Below are 18,976 nucleotides of genomic sequence, written 5' to 3'. Positions count from 1 at the left end.
CTGGTGGGTGTATCTAGTGTCAGCTCATTGCTGATTCCAGTTGCGTTTCCCTAATGACTAAAGCTGAAACTCCAATACTTTGGCCACCTCATGTGAAGAGTGGACTCACTGGAAAAGACTCTGATGCTGGGAAGGATTGGGGGCGGGAGGAGAAGGGGACGACAGAGAATGAGATGGCTGGATGGCATCACTGACTCCATGGACATGAGTTTGAGTGAACTCCGGGAGATGGTGATGGACAGGGAGGCCTGGCGTGCTGTGATTCATGGGGTCACAAAGAGTCGGTCACGACTGAGCGACTGAACGGAACTGAACTGAATGACTAATGATGTTAAGCATGTTTTCCTGTCCTTTATTTGACATAGTGTATCCTCTTTGGTGTAGTGTCTGTTTAAATCTTTTGCACATTAATGGACTTCCCTGGTAGCTCAGCTGGTAAAGAATCCACCTGCAATGCAGGAGACTGGTTCAATTCCCGGATCAGGAAAATCCTCTGGAGAAGGGATAGGCTACCACTCCAGTATTCTGGTATGGAGAATTCCCATGGGGTCGCAAAGAGTGGGACAGGACTGAGTGACTTTCACTTTCACTTTGCTGTCTTGATATTTAGTTGTAAGAGTTCTTTATATATTCTAGATTAAAGTCTTATGTCACATGCTTTGCAAATATTTTCTCTAGTTTATGGCTTACTTTTTTATTTTTGTAACAACATGTTTTGAAAAGTGAAGCTTTTTGTTTCAGTGAAGTTTGATTCCTTGATATTTTGTTTAAAACTGGTGCATCTTATGTCTTATTTAAGAAATTTGCCAAACCAAAAGCCACTTAAGCTTTTTTCCTATGTTTTCTTCTAGAAATCTTATAGTTTAAGCTTTTCATTTTAGGCCTTGGTCCATTTTAAGTTAATTTTTAATGGTAAAGTTGAGGCATTTTGTTTTTGCTTTTGGTTTATGGACCTCTAGTTTTTCTAGCACCATGTACCGAAAAGACTGTCATTCCCCCATTGAATTGCCCTTACGCTTCTGTGGAAAACCAACTGACCATGTATGAGTGGGTATGTTCCTAGACTCTATTCTGTTCAGCTTATCTGTACACGTATCTTTATGCAGATACCACGTTGTCTTGACTACTGCAGATTCTAATCTTGAAGTCAGATAATCTAAGACTTCTAACTTTATTCTTCTTTTTGTAATTTTTGGGGGTTATTATAGGTCCTTTTAGTTTCTACATGAATTTCAATTTCTATATGAATTTCAGAGTACCTGTATCAATTTTTACAGATAACCTATTGGGATTGTATTGACTGTATAGGAAAATTAGTGGAGAATTGATATTCTAACAATATTTAATTTCCTTTTCCATACAAACAGTATACCTGCCTTTTATTTAGATTTTATTTAATTTTTCTCAGTAGTATTTTACAGTTTTTGGTATATGGGTCTTGCACATCGGTTGTCAAATTTATTCCTTAATATTTCATATTTTTTACCCTGTTGTATGTAGTATTTTTAAAATTTCAATTTTTCACCATTTGCTGTTAGTATATAAAGATCGAACTGATTTTTCTATGTTGACTTGATATGCGGAGCCCCCGTCCCCCTTTAAAACTCAGTTTCACAGAGTGGGAGCCGTTAAATACTGAGATGCAGGGCTTTTACATGATACGATAAGCATTTACAACAGCAGGCAAAAACATCAGTGTCCTTTCCCGTTTTAAGTTGATCACACTCTAGCAGTCCTGCAGCCAGCCGTGGCTCTAAAGGACATGAGTGGGGGAGTGGCGTGGTGAAGCTGACTCTTCAGGCAGCGCAACCCCAGGTTTCTGGGAGTATTCCTGAGGGTGAGCAGGGCAGGCTGGGAATGCACACAGCCCCTTTAGGAGACCAGGGCCAACCCGCCATCAGGCAGCTGGGAAGGCAGTCCAGGAGATAAGAAAGGGCCCCCTGGTAGAGTTAAGCCAGGGTCTTGAGCCACAGTGACTGGACTACTGACAGACAAGAACAAGGAGTAGTGAGAGGAGAAGCAGCCTCTAGACCCAGGCTGGTACGAGCGGGAGCAGCCCCACCCACTGGGGCCGGGAAGGAAAAGGAGGTATTAACTGTGGGTGTGCAGAGAGAGGGCATAGCCTATCGTGTTTATGATTATGGTTTAAAAACTCTGCGAGACTACTTCGAGGCTTTATATGTAGTAAATGTTCAATAAATATGTTTACTGAGCCCTATATGCTATGCTCCCTCTACTGATGTCCTTATGCTACAGCATACAGCGAGATCCTCTGTTATAGGGTTTGGAGACTACCTGATTTCTTGCTCAAACTAGAAAAATCCTGGCAAGGACTTACTCTGAAAAGCCTGGAGCTGCTCATTTGCACATATCTGCATAGATTTGCATACGTCCTACATGTAGATACTTTTGTGCTGGATTTAGATTTTCCCAAATCAGTTGCCTATCTTTAAAGGGAAAAAGAGGTGATTTGTCTCTGCTCATTCCTGCCCACCTTTCTTTTGCATCCACCAAAGATGCAAAAATGATTTCTGCAGCTCTGAAATACAGAGAAGATTACCTGTGCCCCACAGTTTGTGTAGATACAAGCAATTCTTTGCCTGTCAAGTTATTTTCCTTTTCCATTTCTGTCACAGTTCCTAGCTCCAGACTCCTGGGTGAGGCAGGGAATCATTCAGGCAAAGAAACCCTCTAGCTGAACAGTCAGAAGCTGAAATTGCTTAGAAGCCTTCCAGGATTCCACCCTGTACCTGGACAGGGAGGCTAGAGGCACTTACAATGACCTGAAGCCTGCCTTCCCTCTGTTTCCTGGCCCAGGGCTAGGCATGCTATGACTACCTTTGTCTGTTCTCTCTCCTCCAGGAATAAATAAAAATATCATCCCCTCCCCCCTGATCCTGGCTCCTCTATTGGCCTGCTAGGCAAATATTTCATAATGTGGGCTCATCCAATTGGGCACCGTGCCAGAACCAAGCGCCTCAGGTTGCCAGTGTGCTCCAATCAGGCAGGGCAGCCTGGGTGGGACTAGAGGGTTCCTGCTCTCCACATGGGAGGCAGCGGCATTACTCAGGTGGATGGCATCAAGGCAGGAGTTCCCGGCTTTCTCGGAGCTGGGAAGAGGGGACGGGGCTGTCCATCAGCCAGCTGGAGGCAGCCAGCACCGAAGGGGTTAAAGCCAGTCAGCATGTGTGGCTGTTAATGATTGCTACCCACCAGGGGCCTGATGAGTGTTAAAGGAGAGCCTTTCCCCTATTCCTGAGTGTGAAAGGAGTCAGAGAGAGCAGAGGGCATCGCAGAGAACAGCTGGTAAGTGAGTGGTCCTCTGTCTCACTGTCTGTCTGTCTGTGTGGTTCTGGAGCAAGTAAGGGAGCTCCAGTATTCCCATACCATCAGCTGGAGTGGGCTTTGTTAACAACTGGATGCACATTCTCTGCGTGGGGCCAGATTTCAGTATCACTCCTATTTATTAGAAGGAAATCTTCAGGGTTCTCTTAGTCCAAGGGGTTGAACCACTTGGCACAGATGCCAGAAATACAAGTCATTGTCTGCCCTGCTGCAGAGACAATGGTTTTGTGTGCCCCTCGGCACGCAGAGCTGGAGCCTGGCTCCCCCTGCTCCCTGAGCCATTGTCTCCAGAGCAGGGGACTCGGGAGCTCTGGGCAGAAGTGCCATCGGCGTCCTCACAGCCATTTCCTGGGCCCAGCACTGAAGGACGGCAGCGAGGGCTCAGCCAGAGGAGACTGGCATAGCTGTGCCCTGCCTCCTATCCCCTTTACTGCGCGTCAAGTGTGGAGAGGTGGGAGACAGGATGCAAGGACGGGGGCGCGGAATAGAGAGTTGGGGCGGGACTCAACTCATTAGAAGACAAAGTTTGTCATTTGGGAGCAACAGAAATCCAGGAAGACAGAGAGCCAGTCTTCTGGGTTTAGATATCTATTGTCCCCTTTCCCCAAACTGCCAACTCAGGACCCGCATTCCTTCTAAATATTCGGGCTCTTTGACTGAGGCACCTTCTCACGTCAGGTCAGACTTGTGCAGGGAATGTGGTCAAGAGTTTCTTGGCTTTGTTGGTGGAGGCGCTAGACGGACTTGTCTCAGCTGATGTTGTATGTGTGTGTGTGTGTGTGTACTCATGCATGCACAAAAAATGAAAGCCTGATTTGTCTCCAAAGCAGAAATGTTGACTTTACCCCCCTGGTAGCCGGGAGCCCTTTTGTCCCCTGCCTCTTTCTTGGGAGGAAAAAGGTTCGATGACATAATGGTAATGGTAGGCGGCCCTGGAGGGGTCTGTTGGGTCGGGACAGAGGGCTCCCTGTGCCGGTCTTGAAGGCGGGTTTGAAAGATAAGGCAAGTCCAACCCTGTGGCTTTCAGCTTGGTGCTTCCTCCAGCTAAGCTGCCCACAGGCCAACAAAAACCAGGCTCGAGAAGGGGGCGGTGCCAGCTACCCGACCCAGCGGGGCAGGAGCGAGAGCAGCCGTGTTTCTGGGCACGGACGCAAAGAAAGAGGGGAAAGTAGGAACTGGGAGAGGGGCTGCCCGTTTTGGTGTTCTGCCTTGTGCTAAGAGTTAGCCGCAAGGATGACTAGCCGCCCTCCATCCTCAAACTTCCAGGAGAAACACCACAGAGCAATTGGTGTTCCCAGGCAGGGCAGTCTTCATGGGCACACAACCTGTGTCGTGGCCCTGCATCCTCAGAAGGGCTTGGTTTAATGCTCTCCTGTCACCGCCCTGAACTTCATAATTTTTGAGCAAGGAGCTCTGCCTTTTATTTTGCTCTGGGGCCTGCGAATTATGAAGCTGCACTATTCCCAGGCCAGCCACAAGGAGCAGCATCGGGATGGTGTTCACGTGCTCCAAAAGGCACAGGCAGCCTCACCTGTTACTCAGGTGTCCCTTACCGAGACTGGCTTCCGTCCTGACCGGGACCGAGCGCAGCGTCCCTTTTGTCCTCTCCAAAGCACATGTGTCTTCTGGTCTCAGCATCCCCACCTAGGCCTCCTTCAAGGCTACTGCGTGGCAGGGGGACAGGGCAGGGGCCCGCAGTGTCCCTCCACAGGTTCTCCCATCCACGTTCCTTTTCTTCCCAAGCTCTTCTGTCCCTTGTCTGGGCCCCAGGCAGGGTCTAGGCCTGGGAACACCTCTCCCATCCTCTGAGGTCTTCTCCCCTCCCGCTCTAAGCCAGTTAACAGTGGACACACTCTGGCACCTGCTTCGGTGCCACCCACTGTTTGTTTAAGAACAGACTGTAGCCCTGGGATTAGCACAGGTCCCAGGCTGGGTGGGGACAAAGAGGTGCAAGGGAAGGAAGGCTCTGAGCCTGCTGTCTTCCCTGCAGTCCCTTTCCCTCTCTCCCGCCCTGTGGAGGCGGACCAGGCAGACCCTGAAGGCCAGCTGTCCGCTCTTCCCCCTCCAGCCTCACCAGCAGCTGGCCAACCCAAGAAGGAGAAGGAGGCGGGAAGGAGGGCCCGTTCCTTGCTCTTTTCCCTTTGCCAGCCTCCGTGATCCTCTCTGTAACTTTTCTCAATTGCCTCTCCCAGGGCCTGTGCCCACTAGGGCTGTTAGTAACAATATTTTCAAACCCTGGAGGAATCTTAGTGCATCTATTTTAAAATGATAGCTATCCACATTAATTTTGATTGGACTTTCAGATGTATCCTTTGATTTTAGATGTTTAACTTTTTTACTATTGTTGTCAGCAACAGATTTCCTTTTCCGTTTTCTTTTTTCCTTAGCTTAGGGCTGTAAGAGAACTTGCATTCCCCTGAGGACACTGAGCCCATGTCAGCTGGTGGAAGGACAGACTAGTTTGGAGTTATGTGTTTTATAGAATCCAAAATTAAAGAACATCTAGCCCAGTGCTGTCCAACAGAATATCCACTGGGGTAGATAGAACATGCTACAACTTTCCTGTCCAATTTGGTGGCCTCTAGCTATGGTGGCTCTCAAGCCCCAGCAGGTTGTGGCTAGCATGACTGAGGAACTGAAATTTTAATTTTATTTAATTTTAATTAATGAGAATGTAAATAGCTGCATATGAGTAGTGGCTACTAAAATGGATGGGACAGTGCTCCTTGTTTTATTTTATTCATGTTTATAACATCAGTCACTGACTAAGCAGCTGCTCTGTGCCAAGTGTTCTCCTGGGCGCTTTAAATACGTGATCCTGTTTAATCCTCCGAGGGCTTCCCAAGTGGCTCAGGTAGTAACGAATCTGCCTTCAGTGCAGGAGACCCGGGTTTGATCCCTGGAGAAGGGAATGGCTACCCACTGCAGTAGTCTTGCCTAGAGAATCCCATAGACAGAAGAGCCTGGTAGACTACAGTCCATGGGGTTGCAAAGAGTCGGGCACAACTGAACGACTAACACTTTCACTTTAATTCTCTGAGCAATTTGGTATCACTCCCTGTTCCAGACGAGGAAACTGAGACCCAGAAAAGGTGAGATGTCAGTACTGGTCAGCTACAGTCATGCACCCGCCATTCTTTGCTTTTAAGTGATGACTGTCTTCAAAAGTTCTCTAAGTTCTTCCCCTTCCAGGTCTCACTTTCTCTTTCTGGGATGTTGGGGAGCTCACGGTGATTTTTCTCAGCACACAGAGGTGGAGGCAGCAGTGACTGTCTCCAGGCACAGCCATTTTCTGGCTGGTTGCCCTGGTGGCCCTTGTCCCCAAGCTCCTCTTGTATCTTTTCTGCAGCAGACAGCGATCTGGAAGAGCGCTCTGTCTTTCAAGCCCTGAGCCAGCTCCCCACGTCCATGGGAAGTTCCAGACTCCTCGCTCCTGTCAGGAGGAGGTGTTCAGAGTTTCCCACAATCCATCTGTGTCCCTGCTGTCCCGGTTCAGGAGAGCCAAGCAGCTGAGCCCTCCCAGCCGGAGAGTGAGGAGCGGTGCTCACACTGGGGCTTTGCTTCCAGCCCACCTGCCTTTGCATCTGCACCACGCGCAGCCCTGTGAGGTGGGGACCTCCTTCCTCCCAGAGCAGCTGCCTCAGCCCTGCCCTCCCGCGCCCATTGATTTACTGCTCTTTTCTCCACCAGACGAAGCTCCGCTCAGTAGACTCTTAGCAGAGCCTGGCTGGCTGGTCGGGAGAAGGGAGAGGCCCCAGAGCAGATAGAGCCCGTCAGTCAGCTCCCCTGGAGAGAGGCTTCATGGCTGAGCTCTTCTGCCTCACTTCCAGTTCAGCTTCCCGGAGCAGAGCAGCACGCCCCAACCTCCCGCCGTGGGCAGACCGCTGGCCACAGATCTGGCCAGACAGATCTCAGCCACTGCATCAGACAGCCGTCCACTTCGCGGGTGTGAGGTGCCGGCCAGGGCACAGGGACACAGAAGGCCCAGGCTGTGAGCAGTTTGTGTGTGGCTGCCCCTGCACACCTCTGCACTAGGCAGGTGTTGTGGGACGCATGTTTTTGGGCACCGCCCACCCCGTGTCACACACATCACCTGTGGCCCTCAGGGGTTTGCAGTGGGGGGTGTGACCTTCATCGCTGCCTTCTTTCAGCGGGCCTTGCGGAGCTGGGGTCCTCGTCCTGAATCATGAGCCTCTCTCCCTCTTCTCTTCTGGAGGTGAGGAGCTCAGGCTGGAGACGCGGCGGGAACTGGGGACAACCGAGAGGTGATCTTTGTCTTGTATCTCTTGTTACTGTGAGTGAGTGAGTGAAAGTCGCTCAGTCGTGTCCGACTCTTTGCAGCCCCATGGGCTATGCAGTCCATGGAATTCTCCAGGCCAGAATACTGGAGCGGGTAGCCTTTCCCTTCTCCAGGGGATCTTCCCAACCCAGGGATCGAACCCAGGTCTCCTGCATTGCAGGTGGATTCTTTACCAGCTGAGCCACCAGGGAGGCCCCTTGTTACTATAGCTGAGGCAGTGAATTTCAGCTCCCCTGACTTGCATGGACCTTGCCTTGCTCCCAGGCCAAGGACCAGAGACCATGTGAGTTTAATGTTTTCCTTGCATTCACCTCTGCAGATCATCATCACCTTTATTCCTCTGCTGTCTAGTCTGGTAGGATACTTAAGCACAGCATGATGGAGCACTAAACAGGCCACCACTCATTACTACTGTTTCATTCTTAAAATGAGGAAACGGAGGCACGAAACAGCTTGACCCTTGCAGATTGCGGGGCTGGGAACCAAGAAGGCATTTGTAGCTTTTCGGGGAGTGGAAGGAGGGGACCGGCCCAGCTGCGTTACCCTCCACAAACTCACTTGGTGCAGTTCCCTCCCTCGGGGTGGGTGGGGCGACTGCTGTCTGCAGGACACGAGGACCGAAGCTGCCCAGCTGGGAAGGGGGAGGGCTGGTTCCAGCGACCTTCCAGAGGCCTGGAAGCAGACAGCTGTGCTGCCTCAGTGTCTGGAGAGTAGGTAGGGTCCAGCGCTTGTTGGGCGAGGGGAGGTAATTAATTACTGCCCTGCTCTTTGCCTCTGGGGCCTCTTTCCCGTAGCTCACCGTCGGGGGAAGCAGCTTGGAGGCTGAGGGGAGGGGACTGGAGCCCTTTCCCTCTGTTCTGTCTGGCTTGGCGGGGCCCCTGGGGGAGGTTGAGAGAGGGAAAATATGGACCTGGAGCCTCGGGCATCCCTTGTTTGCCTTCATTTCTTCTCCCCTCAGCAGGGACAGCCAGAAGCAGGGGGACAAGGAGCGTGAGGAGTCAGGGAGCCGGGTTGCCCCAGTTCTCCAAGTTGGGTCGTGGTGTACGGGGGAGACCGCCTCGCAACCTGCTTGTGACAGCTTCTGTTTTTAGTCTTCTATTTTATTAGTTTTTAAAATTTATTTTTATTGAAGTATAGTTGATTTGTACTGTTGTTCATTCCTGTTATACAGCAGCGTGTTTTGGTTATACACACATTCTTTTTTAAAAAAATATTGTTTTCTACTATGGTTTATCATAGGATTTTTTTTTTAATCAAAGGATAATTGCTTTACAATGTTGTGCTGAGACAACTTCTGAGACCAGAATCACTGTTTTAACACCTGAAAGGGCTGTCAGTGTTCAGACAGTGAGGCACCAGTCATCCTAGGAATGACATTTAATAATTTATCAACCAGAAAGGACACTGGCCTGGAGTCCTGGATGGCCCTAAGATATTTCTGGATCACACAGAGGAGGGAGGGCCAGTTATGGAAGTACTGAGATTCTTCCTTATTGGAAGAGTAGCCCTTTACCAACTCGTGTGGAAGAGTCTCAGTATTTTAATAAACTGCATGGTTATGCTGAATATCCACCCCGTTTATTTTTCAGAAGACAAAAGGAGGTCTGTAAAGTAAAATAATCCGTTTGAAGATAAGATAATGCAAGTTGAGACAGAAGATCAGCGTGAAGATTCCCCATGAATTTCCCCTGAGCACTCCCCCTCTGCCAGACACACACACACCCACTGAGACACACACGCAAGCACTCACATACACACAGTAAAGCACTGCGTGCTCAGTCATGTCTGATTCTTTGTGACCCCCTGGACTGTAGCCCACCAGGCTCCTCTGACCATGGGATTATCTCAGCCAGAACACTGGAGCGGGTTGGCATGTCCTCCTTCAGGGGAGACGTGCATGCACGCACTCACATACACATAGTGAAGCATTGCCCTGACTCAGGAGCACACAGGGCTCTCCTAGGAACCCTCATCTACAGCTGTAGGCATTCTTACCTCCTATTCCTGAAATAAAAGCAATGTCCAGGCCCAGGTGATTACACAGGAGAGACCAGGGAAGGACATCCACACAGGATGGCAGGGAGGAAGCCTGAATCTGGAGCCCTGATTTGTGACTTCCATCCCTTGACTACTGAGCCAGCTTTTCTTCTTGCTACCTGAGCTCGGGGCCAAGCTCAGGTCACAATTGCCCCAGTGTTCCGCCTCTGATCAGGACAGGGGAGGAAAGGTGTTCTGACTCTGGGGCAGTGATGGGGCTGTGAGGACAGGCAGAGTTAAGTGGGAGAGAGCAAGCCCGGGTCTTGGGTCCTCGCTACTTCCTGCAGCCCCGTAACTAGCTTTTTTTATGTTCCGTGCTTACTTGGGGAAGACACGCTCGTCTTGCCATTTTGGAAATGACTGTGCCCAGGAGGAAGGCTGGAGCAAAAGCAGGGAGGGCAGAGGAGAGCAAGTGCAAGTGCAGGGCTGGCAGCTGCGTCCCCGAGACCGCAGGGCTGGTGTTTTGATGTGTTGGCAGCATTTGGAAAAGACCCAGTGTCTCGTGAAGGTGCCTTTCCCCCTTACAATACCTACAGGTGCTGCCAGGTCTGACCCCCTTCCGCCTCCTCTTTGTTATGGCTGCAGTAGGCGGGAGAGCAGTGGGGCTTGGGTGGGGAGAACTTGGCTAGGGAAGTGTATTTTTTCCCTAGGAATGACGGGGGTGGGTGGGAGGGGGGAGCCTCAGGAATCAGGCACCTCAGGATTGTTGGGAATGTGAACCAAGTTGGTTTTTAATTGGGACAGAAAAGTGGAGCACGTAAAGCTCCTTGAAATGATGATGACATCCAGAGGGGAGGTGGAGAGAGGGAGCCCGACCTTCGCTTCCTCTGCAGACTGCAGAAATTTTCCTCTGTGTGGACAGCCTCAGCTTGGAATTTGCGAGCTGTGGGAAGAAGGAAGTGGGAGGGGTGGGCTGTGGCGGCCCTTCTCCCCGCTCACCTCGAAGTTCTCTCTCCGTCTAATGAGCTGTAAGGCCAAAAGCCAGAGCTTTGTTGGGATGGAAGAACCTGGCTGGCACTCATTCTCGGGACCTCTGGGGTTGCAGCAGCTTGGTGTTTTGCAAATAACCAAGAGGAGCCCAAAGTGGAAGGAATTGAATGTGTCTCTCTCGTTGTTCAGTATTTCTCATGGTAGGAGCTGTCCATTCTGAGTGTGTGTGTGTACACGTGTGAACATGCATGTCTGCAAAGGGTCCTGAGCATCCCGGTTGCTTCTGCTGCTTGTGACTGCATAGTGCCGGGTATCATTCCGGATCGACGCAGATGCTTAGGGAGTATGTTTGGAGATCGGTCAGCAGTTTACCTCTGTAGTGATGCTGTCACTAGCGCCTGCACTTAGAGGCTGCAGGTGTCTCTTGAGTTGTAGAAAAGCCCAAACTAGATGAAGGGACACTGCTTAGAAAAGGGAGAGGCTCCATCTCTTTTCTTTGTGATTTACTGGTTTTGGCACTTCTGGAGTGCCAGCCCCTGCTATGTTCACAGCCATTGTAAGCCCGAGACTGTGGTTTTCATTTTCTAGCCCCAATACTTAGCATATATCTTGATTTGTTTTTAAGCAGAATAATATAGCCATTATGTCTCACATATGAACTGTTTCACGTTTTGAAAGTTTCTCGTTATTATTTCATAGAATTAGAAAGCACCTCATTTGCACATGAGAGAGCAAGGGCCGGAGAAGCTGCTCTCCTTTCGGACCTTGCACTGAAAGATCAGGCCTTCCCGTTCTCTTTTCACTGATGGTCACTGGGGCCACCTTTGTAGGTACAGTGGGTGAGGGGACCACCTAGTGGGCAACTCAGGAGCTTAGGGATGCTCGTGCCCCCTTTACTGCTTGAGAGAGTCCCCCTTCCCTTGGGAGGAATTCGAGCAGTCCATTTGGAGGTAGATTCATAACTGTTTGTCCTTGAAAAATGGAGGCCTTTGATGTCCTAAAAGAAAGGAAAGAGGAGAGAAGAAAAAAAAAATTACCTATCTCTCTTTCCCTTTTTTAATAATGTTTAGTACTTGGTAAGTTCCTCCTGGTATCTAACCTAATGAAAACCTGTCATCTGTGTAGTTTAGTAGCAAAGGAGAAAGAAAAACTCCAGTCAGGTATTCTGTGTGCTCACGGAATCCTGAGGATTGCGGGGATCTCAACAGACAGGGGAAACCCTTGTCCCTCCACCTGCGCTATCTTCACGAGGCAGAAGTCATTTAACTTGCAAAGTTAAGTGAAGGCTGTGGGAGGCCCCTGAGCTCAACTTGAAGGGAAACGGGACCGTTTTGCCTTCCAGTGGGAGAAGCCTCATTGCTCAGTGCGGCTCAGCACCGCCTCCTGTGCACAGGAGCTTAAGTTTCTTCCCCTCCTAATGAAGATGGATCAAAGCCAAGCTATATAGTCAAGGGGGAGCCAGGCAGGGAAGCTGAGTGAAGGCGGTGAGGGGGCAGGAACAGAGCTGTTCTCATGGAGAGGAAGTAATTAACTTTAAGAGCTAGCAAAGATAAGGAAGCCCTTGGTAATAGATGTCAAACTCCAGATGCAGCTGGCTGAAAATTAAGTCAGAGCACAGGGAGTTTCTTTTGTTCACTTATTCATTCAATAGGTATTTATGAGGGCCTACTGTGCGCAGGCAGAGATCCCGAGCAGGCATCGGGAGAGGGCCCAGCTCGCCATGACCTCAGCAGGGCTCCAGGAACTGGATTAGGGACAGGGAGAGGTGGGTTTGCAAAGTGAAGCCATTTGTCATCAGGATAAAGCATTTGCAGATGTACCACTAAATGGCTGAATATATCGACCTTTTGGATTTAGGATTAGTTGCTTAAATATCAGCCCCAGCTATATCCGACCGGTTTGTCTCATCACGGGTTAAATAATAATGTTGTCTTTTCTACTTACTGGTTGCATTGGCCTCTGACTGGGTTCTGTCTTGAAACCAATTAGATTAGCTCCTCCCTTTCAGCATCTGTTGGCATCACAAAATTGCTGTAACAACAGACTGTGATGTCCACAGAATGCCTGGTGCTGCTGAAAGGAACCACATTGGTCAGAAAGGATTCTGTCATCTGAAGATAAAAATGGAACAATATCCAAAGCTAGAGAAACTAAAGTTTGATATCAAAAAAGAACATCTCAAAAAAAAAACCCACCTCGGCAGTGTGAGATAATGGTGGGTGTGGAGCACTCTTACTGAAGCCCTTCACAAACGGCCAGGGCACTTACTGAGACTGCTTGCAGAGCAGGCTTGCCTGGTGGCAGGGGCTTGGAAGGGATGACCATCAGATGCCCCTTGCGTGGAGGGCCCTTGCACTGTAAGACGTGGAGGACATCAGGAAAAGAGGAGATGGGACCCTCTTCAATCTCTGGAGAGTTCAGAGTAGCTAACGACGATGCAAACCTCCTTGCCCCAAGCAGATCTGACAGTCTCCAGCTGGGATTTATCATATTGCATCTGGGCAGATTTACAAAAATTAACACATGATGACCCCCGCTCTGAGCCCCATTTGCTACCCTCTTCCTCATAAGATTTGGGAAGAAGCTTTTCTGCCAGTTCACCCGAACAAAGAAGTGAGTCGTCACCACCAGCTGTGGCCCCACGACAGCCGCACCCACGCGCTTCACTTGCTCGTGTGCTGGGCCGCCCCAGGCGCAGGGTGAGTGACCCGGGCGGCAGCCTGGGGCGGCGTCTGGAGGGGTCGTGTAGGGGGCCGCCGCGGAGAAGCCTCCTTCACTGCGCTCCTGCCTGCACAGAAGAAGGCTGGGCAGGCTGAGAGCAGAGAGAGGAGACCCCGTCGGTCTCCGCTTCTGGCATCAGCATGGCACAACAGCCGCACGTGAATCCGGAGCTTCGTTTAACCCTGTGCCCACGGGCTCAGAAGGGTCTCTCTGAAGCGAGTGGATTTCACCCGAGGGCCTGTGTTCTGGGCCAGGCGGTGGGGCGGCAGGGAGGGCTGGTGTGGGTTTCTGCCGTGTGGATGGGGACGCAGCCCTGGACTCTTCCACCCTCCCAGCGACTCCGTGTCCTTAGCGCCACGAGGTCAGACTGCCTAGGAGTGGTACACCTGCGCTGTGTGCCGCTCCATCTCTCTGCGTTCGCCGTTTCTCCTTGGGGACCTGAACTGAGACTATCATCCCCCACTCATCCTGCCCCCGGCGCTCTGCCCAGCAACATTCCGATTGAATGCTGGGGAGCCACAGGCTCCCCTAGGGCATCTGGGCACCCCTGCCACCCCAGACAGAGGCCCTCCCCATCCCCGGTGCCGGAGCCGGAGGAGGGAACCAGCAGCGCCTGCTGCCACCACGCGCTGGAGCCCGGCCGGCACTGCGAGCGGGACCGGAGGACTCACTTCTCAGAGGGATGCTACGAGTAGGCTGGCTGCTGGGTCCTCTGAGGCTGCTGCACAGGGGCCAGAGCTGCCAACAAGATGCTGAAGTTTCGAGCCGATCGACGGGTCAGGTAGGGTTTCTGCAGCGGACTGTGAGCCAGGTGAAGTGAGAGCTGAGTTGGCAGGTCACTGGCTCTGGGGGCGTCACAGTGAGGGGCCCGACCGTGTGACCTGGAGATCCGAGTAGTTAGGTCAGTGGTTGCTGCATTGCAGTGCTTGTGAAGGGGACGCTGTTTTGAAATTGGTAGCGCCAGGGTGGGGTGAGGACGTCATCTGTCGGGCTTGCTGGGTAGGAGAGTCTAGGGCAGGAAGAATTCAGTGTCCTTTGAAAGACCCGAGCCGGCTGACAGCAAACTGTGTGGCTTCGGGGTGTGCGTGTGTGTCTTTGCGTCTGTTCATCTGTACCAGTGCCTGCAGGACAGATTCCAGCAGAGTTGTCACGTGTACAGCAGAGTGGGGCAAAGGCGATGACTTGGGGAGAATGTCGCGGGGGGTGTGATCTGAGCTGGAAAATAGCAGAGACTGTGGTGCCTCAAGAATCTTAGTTGTTGCAGCCTGCCCGCCCCCCACCCCCTCCACGGGGCAGAGCCAGGCATGCGGGTGACTGGAAGCAACTGCTCTCCCTTGCCGAGACCCCCTGTGGTTAAGTTGAGAGCGTCCTTATAGACCTGGGACGAAGGGAGGAATAGAGTTTGAGAATCAGAAAGCGAGTTGTTGATGTGATAGAGTTAGAACCCAGGCTAACTAGACACTGGCCAGACTTTGGGTCCCGTCTGGTAAGCCCAGGCTGCCAGATTTCCATAGGCTGTAGCCACTGCTCACTGGGCTTCTGTTTACCACGTGTCTTTGGATTTGATCTGAACGTGACTGGTTTGGAAGCTGAGAAACACGCCTGCTGGTATGATGTCTAGCTTCAGCAGACACTGGGAAGTGCCCCAGACTGTGGAGAGCAGCTCTCCGCAAGGTTCCTTTCCTTCTCTCGTGCAGCTGGAGGAGTGTCCTGAGGTCTCTTCCCCTGCTAGCTGATCTGCCGCTTGCCAGGCAGAGGGAGGGCCGGTGGCCTGGTATAAAGACCCACAAGCCGCAGCGCAGCCTCCACCAGCTCCGTACAGACACCAGCTTCTGGGGGTGGACTGGGCATGTCTGGGCTCTCATAGTCTCTCTCAAGAGGGGTGGGTAAAGAAGACCTTACAATCCTCCCAGCACTGCAGGCTTGAATCTCCTACTGTTTTCTTGCCAGGTGGTCCTCGGCTTGCAGAATCCACCTCAAATGACTGCTGCTTCTGGCTTAGACCCTCTGCACCAGCCCCTCCCTAAGTTCTATCTGCTGCCCTTCCTCCCCTGTCTCTCTGCAGAGCCCCCAGGGAACTTTCCTGACAGCCAGAAGAGCCCCAGCAGGGCCTCCACCGTACAGCCCCACCTGCCTCTGCACAGACCTCGCCCCTGGTCCAGGTTTCCCTCTGCTTCTGGCAGGCCATCTTCACAGCAGCCACTCCCCGGCCACAGAATCTGTTAGTCAGACATGACTGTTGAGCCAGCGGTCACCTCCAGTGCTGGACTGGTCCACGGGCTCAGCTGCATCAGCTACTCCCTCGCCAGGGAGGTCCTGGACTTGGAGTGAGTGGAGCCCAGCCCGAGCTCAAGAATGGAAGCCCTGGATCTCTTGTTTCATTTGAAGAAAGAGATAGAACAGGGGAGGAAGAGGTCCAAGGTCACAAGAGAATTCTTTCAGCAAATGATGAGTGAGCAGTTTTATGAGGAGCCCTGGCCGGAGTTGTCTTGCTGAGGGTGCCTGCCAAACGCCAAGTCTTGACCATTGGACCCCTCCCCGCCCCCCACAGACATGCCCAGAACGGCCACCGAAAGGGTTAAGTGGGCTTTTTTTCCAGCCTAGGGATTTCTACTGCTGCTGCTACTGCTGAGTCGCTTCGGTCGTGTCCGACTCTGTGCGACCCCATAGACGACAGCCCAGTAGGCTCCCATCGCTGGGACCCTAGTTAACACTGTTGGAGAGACAGCTCGCCCTCCCGACAGACTGCTGCCGGCTCTGCAGCCCGGCCCTCTCGTGTCGCTTTCGGTCCTGCTGGAGGCAGAGTGACAAGCTCCTGGAGGCCCCCGGGCCTGTCCACCCTCAGGCCTGTGTGTCTGCCTTCTTCGTCTTGACCACAGCTCCTCTCTCTTGTTTTTTGCCTCTACAGCCATAATGAAAGACGGAACACATTTCTACACCCACTGACTGGCCAGGTTCCAGAGGAAAACAAAAAGTTTGACTTGAAAATGTATGTTTACTCCCTGCCTACTGTTTGGCCTTTGCATCCTTCCTTGACCACCATGATCTGTGCAGCTGGGAAGCAGAGGGAATGGGGGGCAGGAAGGGGATCAGAGGACTTTAGGGTCACTCACCTCAGTTCGGAGGGCTGGAAACTTCTGAGGTCCATCTGGCTTAACATCCTTACCCGCTTTCCCGGAATCCTGCGAGGCCCAGGTTGATGCATCCCATGGGGTGAGCTCAAGGAGTGAGACAGGTCTGAGGCTGGCGGTCATTCACCTGGGCCTCTGAGGGGCTAGTGAGCATCTGCTGTGCCAACGAGAACCTAGGCTCAGTCAACGAAAGGAAAAAAGATAATTAAATGTCTCCCGTGCCCACTGGGCCACCATATCTTTTAAATCAGAAGGACACCAAGTCCCACAGGGTCTAGGTTTTCAAGGTACCTTTTCAGGAAGGGAAGAGGAGAGTGTGCAGAGCGCCTGGTGGATGATCTCAGAAGAGCAGTGGGATCAGTTGAGGGCCCCCTTGGGGATGCTAAGGGGCCCTCGTTTGCGCTGAACGCTGGAACGGTGAATGGCAGGGTGGGGAAAGGGGTGGGCAGCACGTGTTGTTTCCTGGTTCTCACTGGCCTCTTTCTTCTTTTCTGGTCAACTTGAAATCAGATCAGCTTTGGACATGTCCAATAAAGCAGGTGGGAAACGCTCAGCTACTACCAGTGACCTAACCAACCACAGCATGGTGTCTGAGGTCCCTCCAGAGCGGCCCAGTGTCCGGGTAAGCCTAACCAGTCCTTGGAAATGTGTCAGGCTGCTTGCTTGTTCCTGCAGGTTCCAAAGAGCAGGTGATGGGATGTGGGAATGGGGAGCAGGAAGGGAAGAGGGCCCAGACCAGAACCACATGGAAGACCCACATCTGGACGGGGCCCCAGCCCAGCAGTGGTAGCACTGGGTCTGGCCATCCTCTGTGCTGTGGGGCCGCCCTTTCACTGCAGGGTGCTGAGCATTGTCCCTGGCCTCCGCCCAAGATACCCATCACCCATCCCGCGACGACCAAAGATGTCTCTCGACATTGTCGGATGTCCCCTGTGGGACAAAACTGTCCCACCCTCACTGAAAACCACTGACCTAGGGGGACAGCAGGAGAATAACTAATGAAGGACCTGGCAGCTGGGTGCTCAGAAACGGGGGAGGAAGGGAATGTCGGGAGAAAGGAGCAGTCAGAGGAGTGTTGCAGAGAGGTCTGCCTAGAGAAGGGCTGGAAGTGTCCATGGGGTTTAGTGACGCTGGCAGCTGGGGGCTCTGACAAGAGTAGTCGTGATGAAAGCAGAAGACAGAAACAAGCGGAGAGGGCTTACGAGGAGATGGGGGGCGGGCAGGGGGCGCCGAAGAGTAGAGGCTGCTCTTGTTAGAAATGAGACCGTCGATGGTGGCACAGCCATGCAGCGGAGGACTCTCTAGACCAGGGACTGGAGCTCGGTGTATAACAAGGATAAACCTTAAAAACAATGTCAAGTTGGAAAGTATGAAAACTGTAGTGTCATTTATGTAAATTGCAAAAACATGGAAATAAGTCCGCCTTTTTATAGATAAGCCTGCAGTTCAAACATATAACCGTGGAGGAAGAAAAGGTAGCGAGGTCAGGGAGGGGGCTCAAAGGGAGTCTCGGCTCTACTTGTCAGATTTTATTAGGAAAGAAGACAGCATGTAGTGGTGGTTTAGTCCCTACTTTTCTGAAATGGTTGAAATATTTCAAAAAAATATTTTTAAAGAAACTTAACTATAACTTAAAAATAACTTAAAGAAACTTAACGGGAAATGAGGGGCAGAGGTGGCAGCTATGAGATATGCAAGGTTTTCTTTATTTTGCTTTGTTTCACGATGTTAAGGGCAGGAGGGAAATGGCCCAGGAGGTAGTTTCAGGAGAAAGGGCATAGCCAACGTGTCGTGTTTCTGTAGAGCCAGGAGACAGGTGCGGAGGTGGTGTCAGCCTGGTTAGCGGAGGGGCCCTCTTCCTGAGGCTGCACAGAGAGGTGTGTGAAGCTTGGGGGTGGGGGTGGGGCTAGGAGGTTAAAGACATCCCCACCAAGTATTTCCAGTTTTTGCAGGAAAATAGGAGGTAGGTTTTCTACTAAGAGTGGGGTGGGTTGGGGGGCATCAGGGACAGGGCTTCAGAATAAATCCAAGGATCAGTGGTCAGCAAGGGACATTTGGAATATTGCCTGATAATATTGAAGGGTCACCTGAGGTCGTAGACGGAACCTGTGGCTCTGACTCACGGGTGGGTGTGGTTCTCCTCCAGCAACACTACGGCCTGGCAGATAGTTGCGTTGACTGAAGGTTGAGGGTTGCTGGGAAGCAGTGGTAGAGAGATAAGAAGGCCAGGTTTTTACTGAGGGGTTGGCAGGGGAATGGCCGAAGTGGCTGCTTGTGGGAGCAGCTTTTAGGCTGCAGAGAGCCTGTGAAACTGGAGCCAGATGTTGTACTGAGAGAAAAGGTAGAGACGTAAGGATTCTCATATTTTGAGGGTGATGGATAACTTCTTCAGATAGCTAATGTCTGCCACTATGTGTGAGTCTTTACAAGTAAAGTAGAGAAAATAATTTCACTTCCCAGCTTGGGAGGTACTTTATGATAAACCACGGTTTCTTCTTTCCTTCCTTCTACA

The 18,976-nt window shown here is 51.5% G+C and overlaps 1 protein-coding gene across 11 annotated transcripts in view; it reads left to right on the top strand.

Annotated features, from left to right (window-relative positions):
• Positions 1 to 18,976, top strand: part of PLEKHA6 (pleckstrin homology domain containing A6) — a 139,148-nt gene that overhangs the window by 78,621 nt on the left and 41,551 nt on the right. For 10 of the 11 annotated variants that reach the window (XM_088845123.1, XM_088845121.1, XM_088845120.1 and 7 more), the window contains 2 exons: positions 16,242 to 16,322; positions 16,975 to 17,086. In XM_088845123.1, the coding sequence (XP_088701249.1) occupies positions 16,242 to 16,322; positions 16,975 to 17,086 (193 nt within the window). Of the gene's footprint in view, positions 1 to 2,226; positions 3,307 to 16,241; positions 16,323 to 16,974; positions 17,087 to 18,976 lie in introns of those variants that run through there. The other variant, XM_088845122.1, reaches the window with a different exon arrangement.

The sequence above is a fragment of the Moschus berezovskii genome, chromosome 17 (assembly GCF_049115385.1).
Source record: "Moschus berezovskii isolate FMDL1 chromosome 17, NW_MosBer_1.0, whole genome shotgun sequence".
Taxonomy (NCBI): domain Eukaryota; kingdom Metazoa; phylum Chordata; class Mammalia; order Artiodactyla; family Moschidae; genus Moschus; species Moschus berezovskii.
The sequence above is the reverse complement of the archived record's forward strand: the minus strand, read 5'-3'. Positions and strand labels throughout refer to the sequence as shown.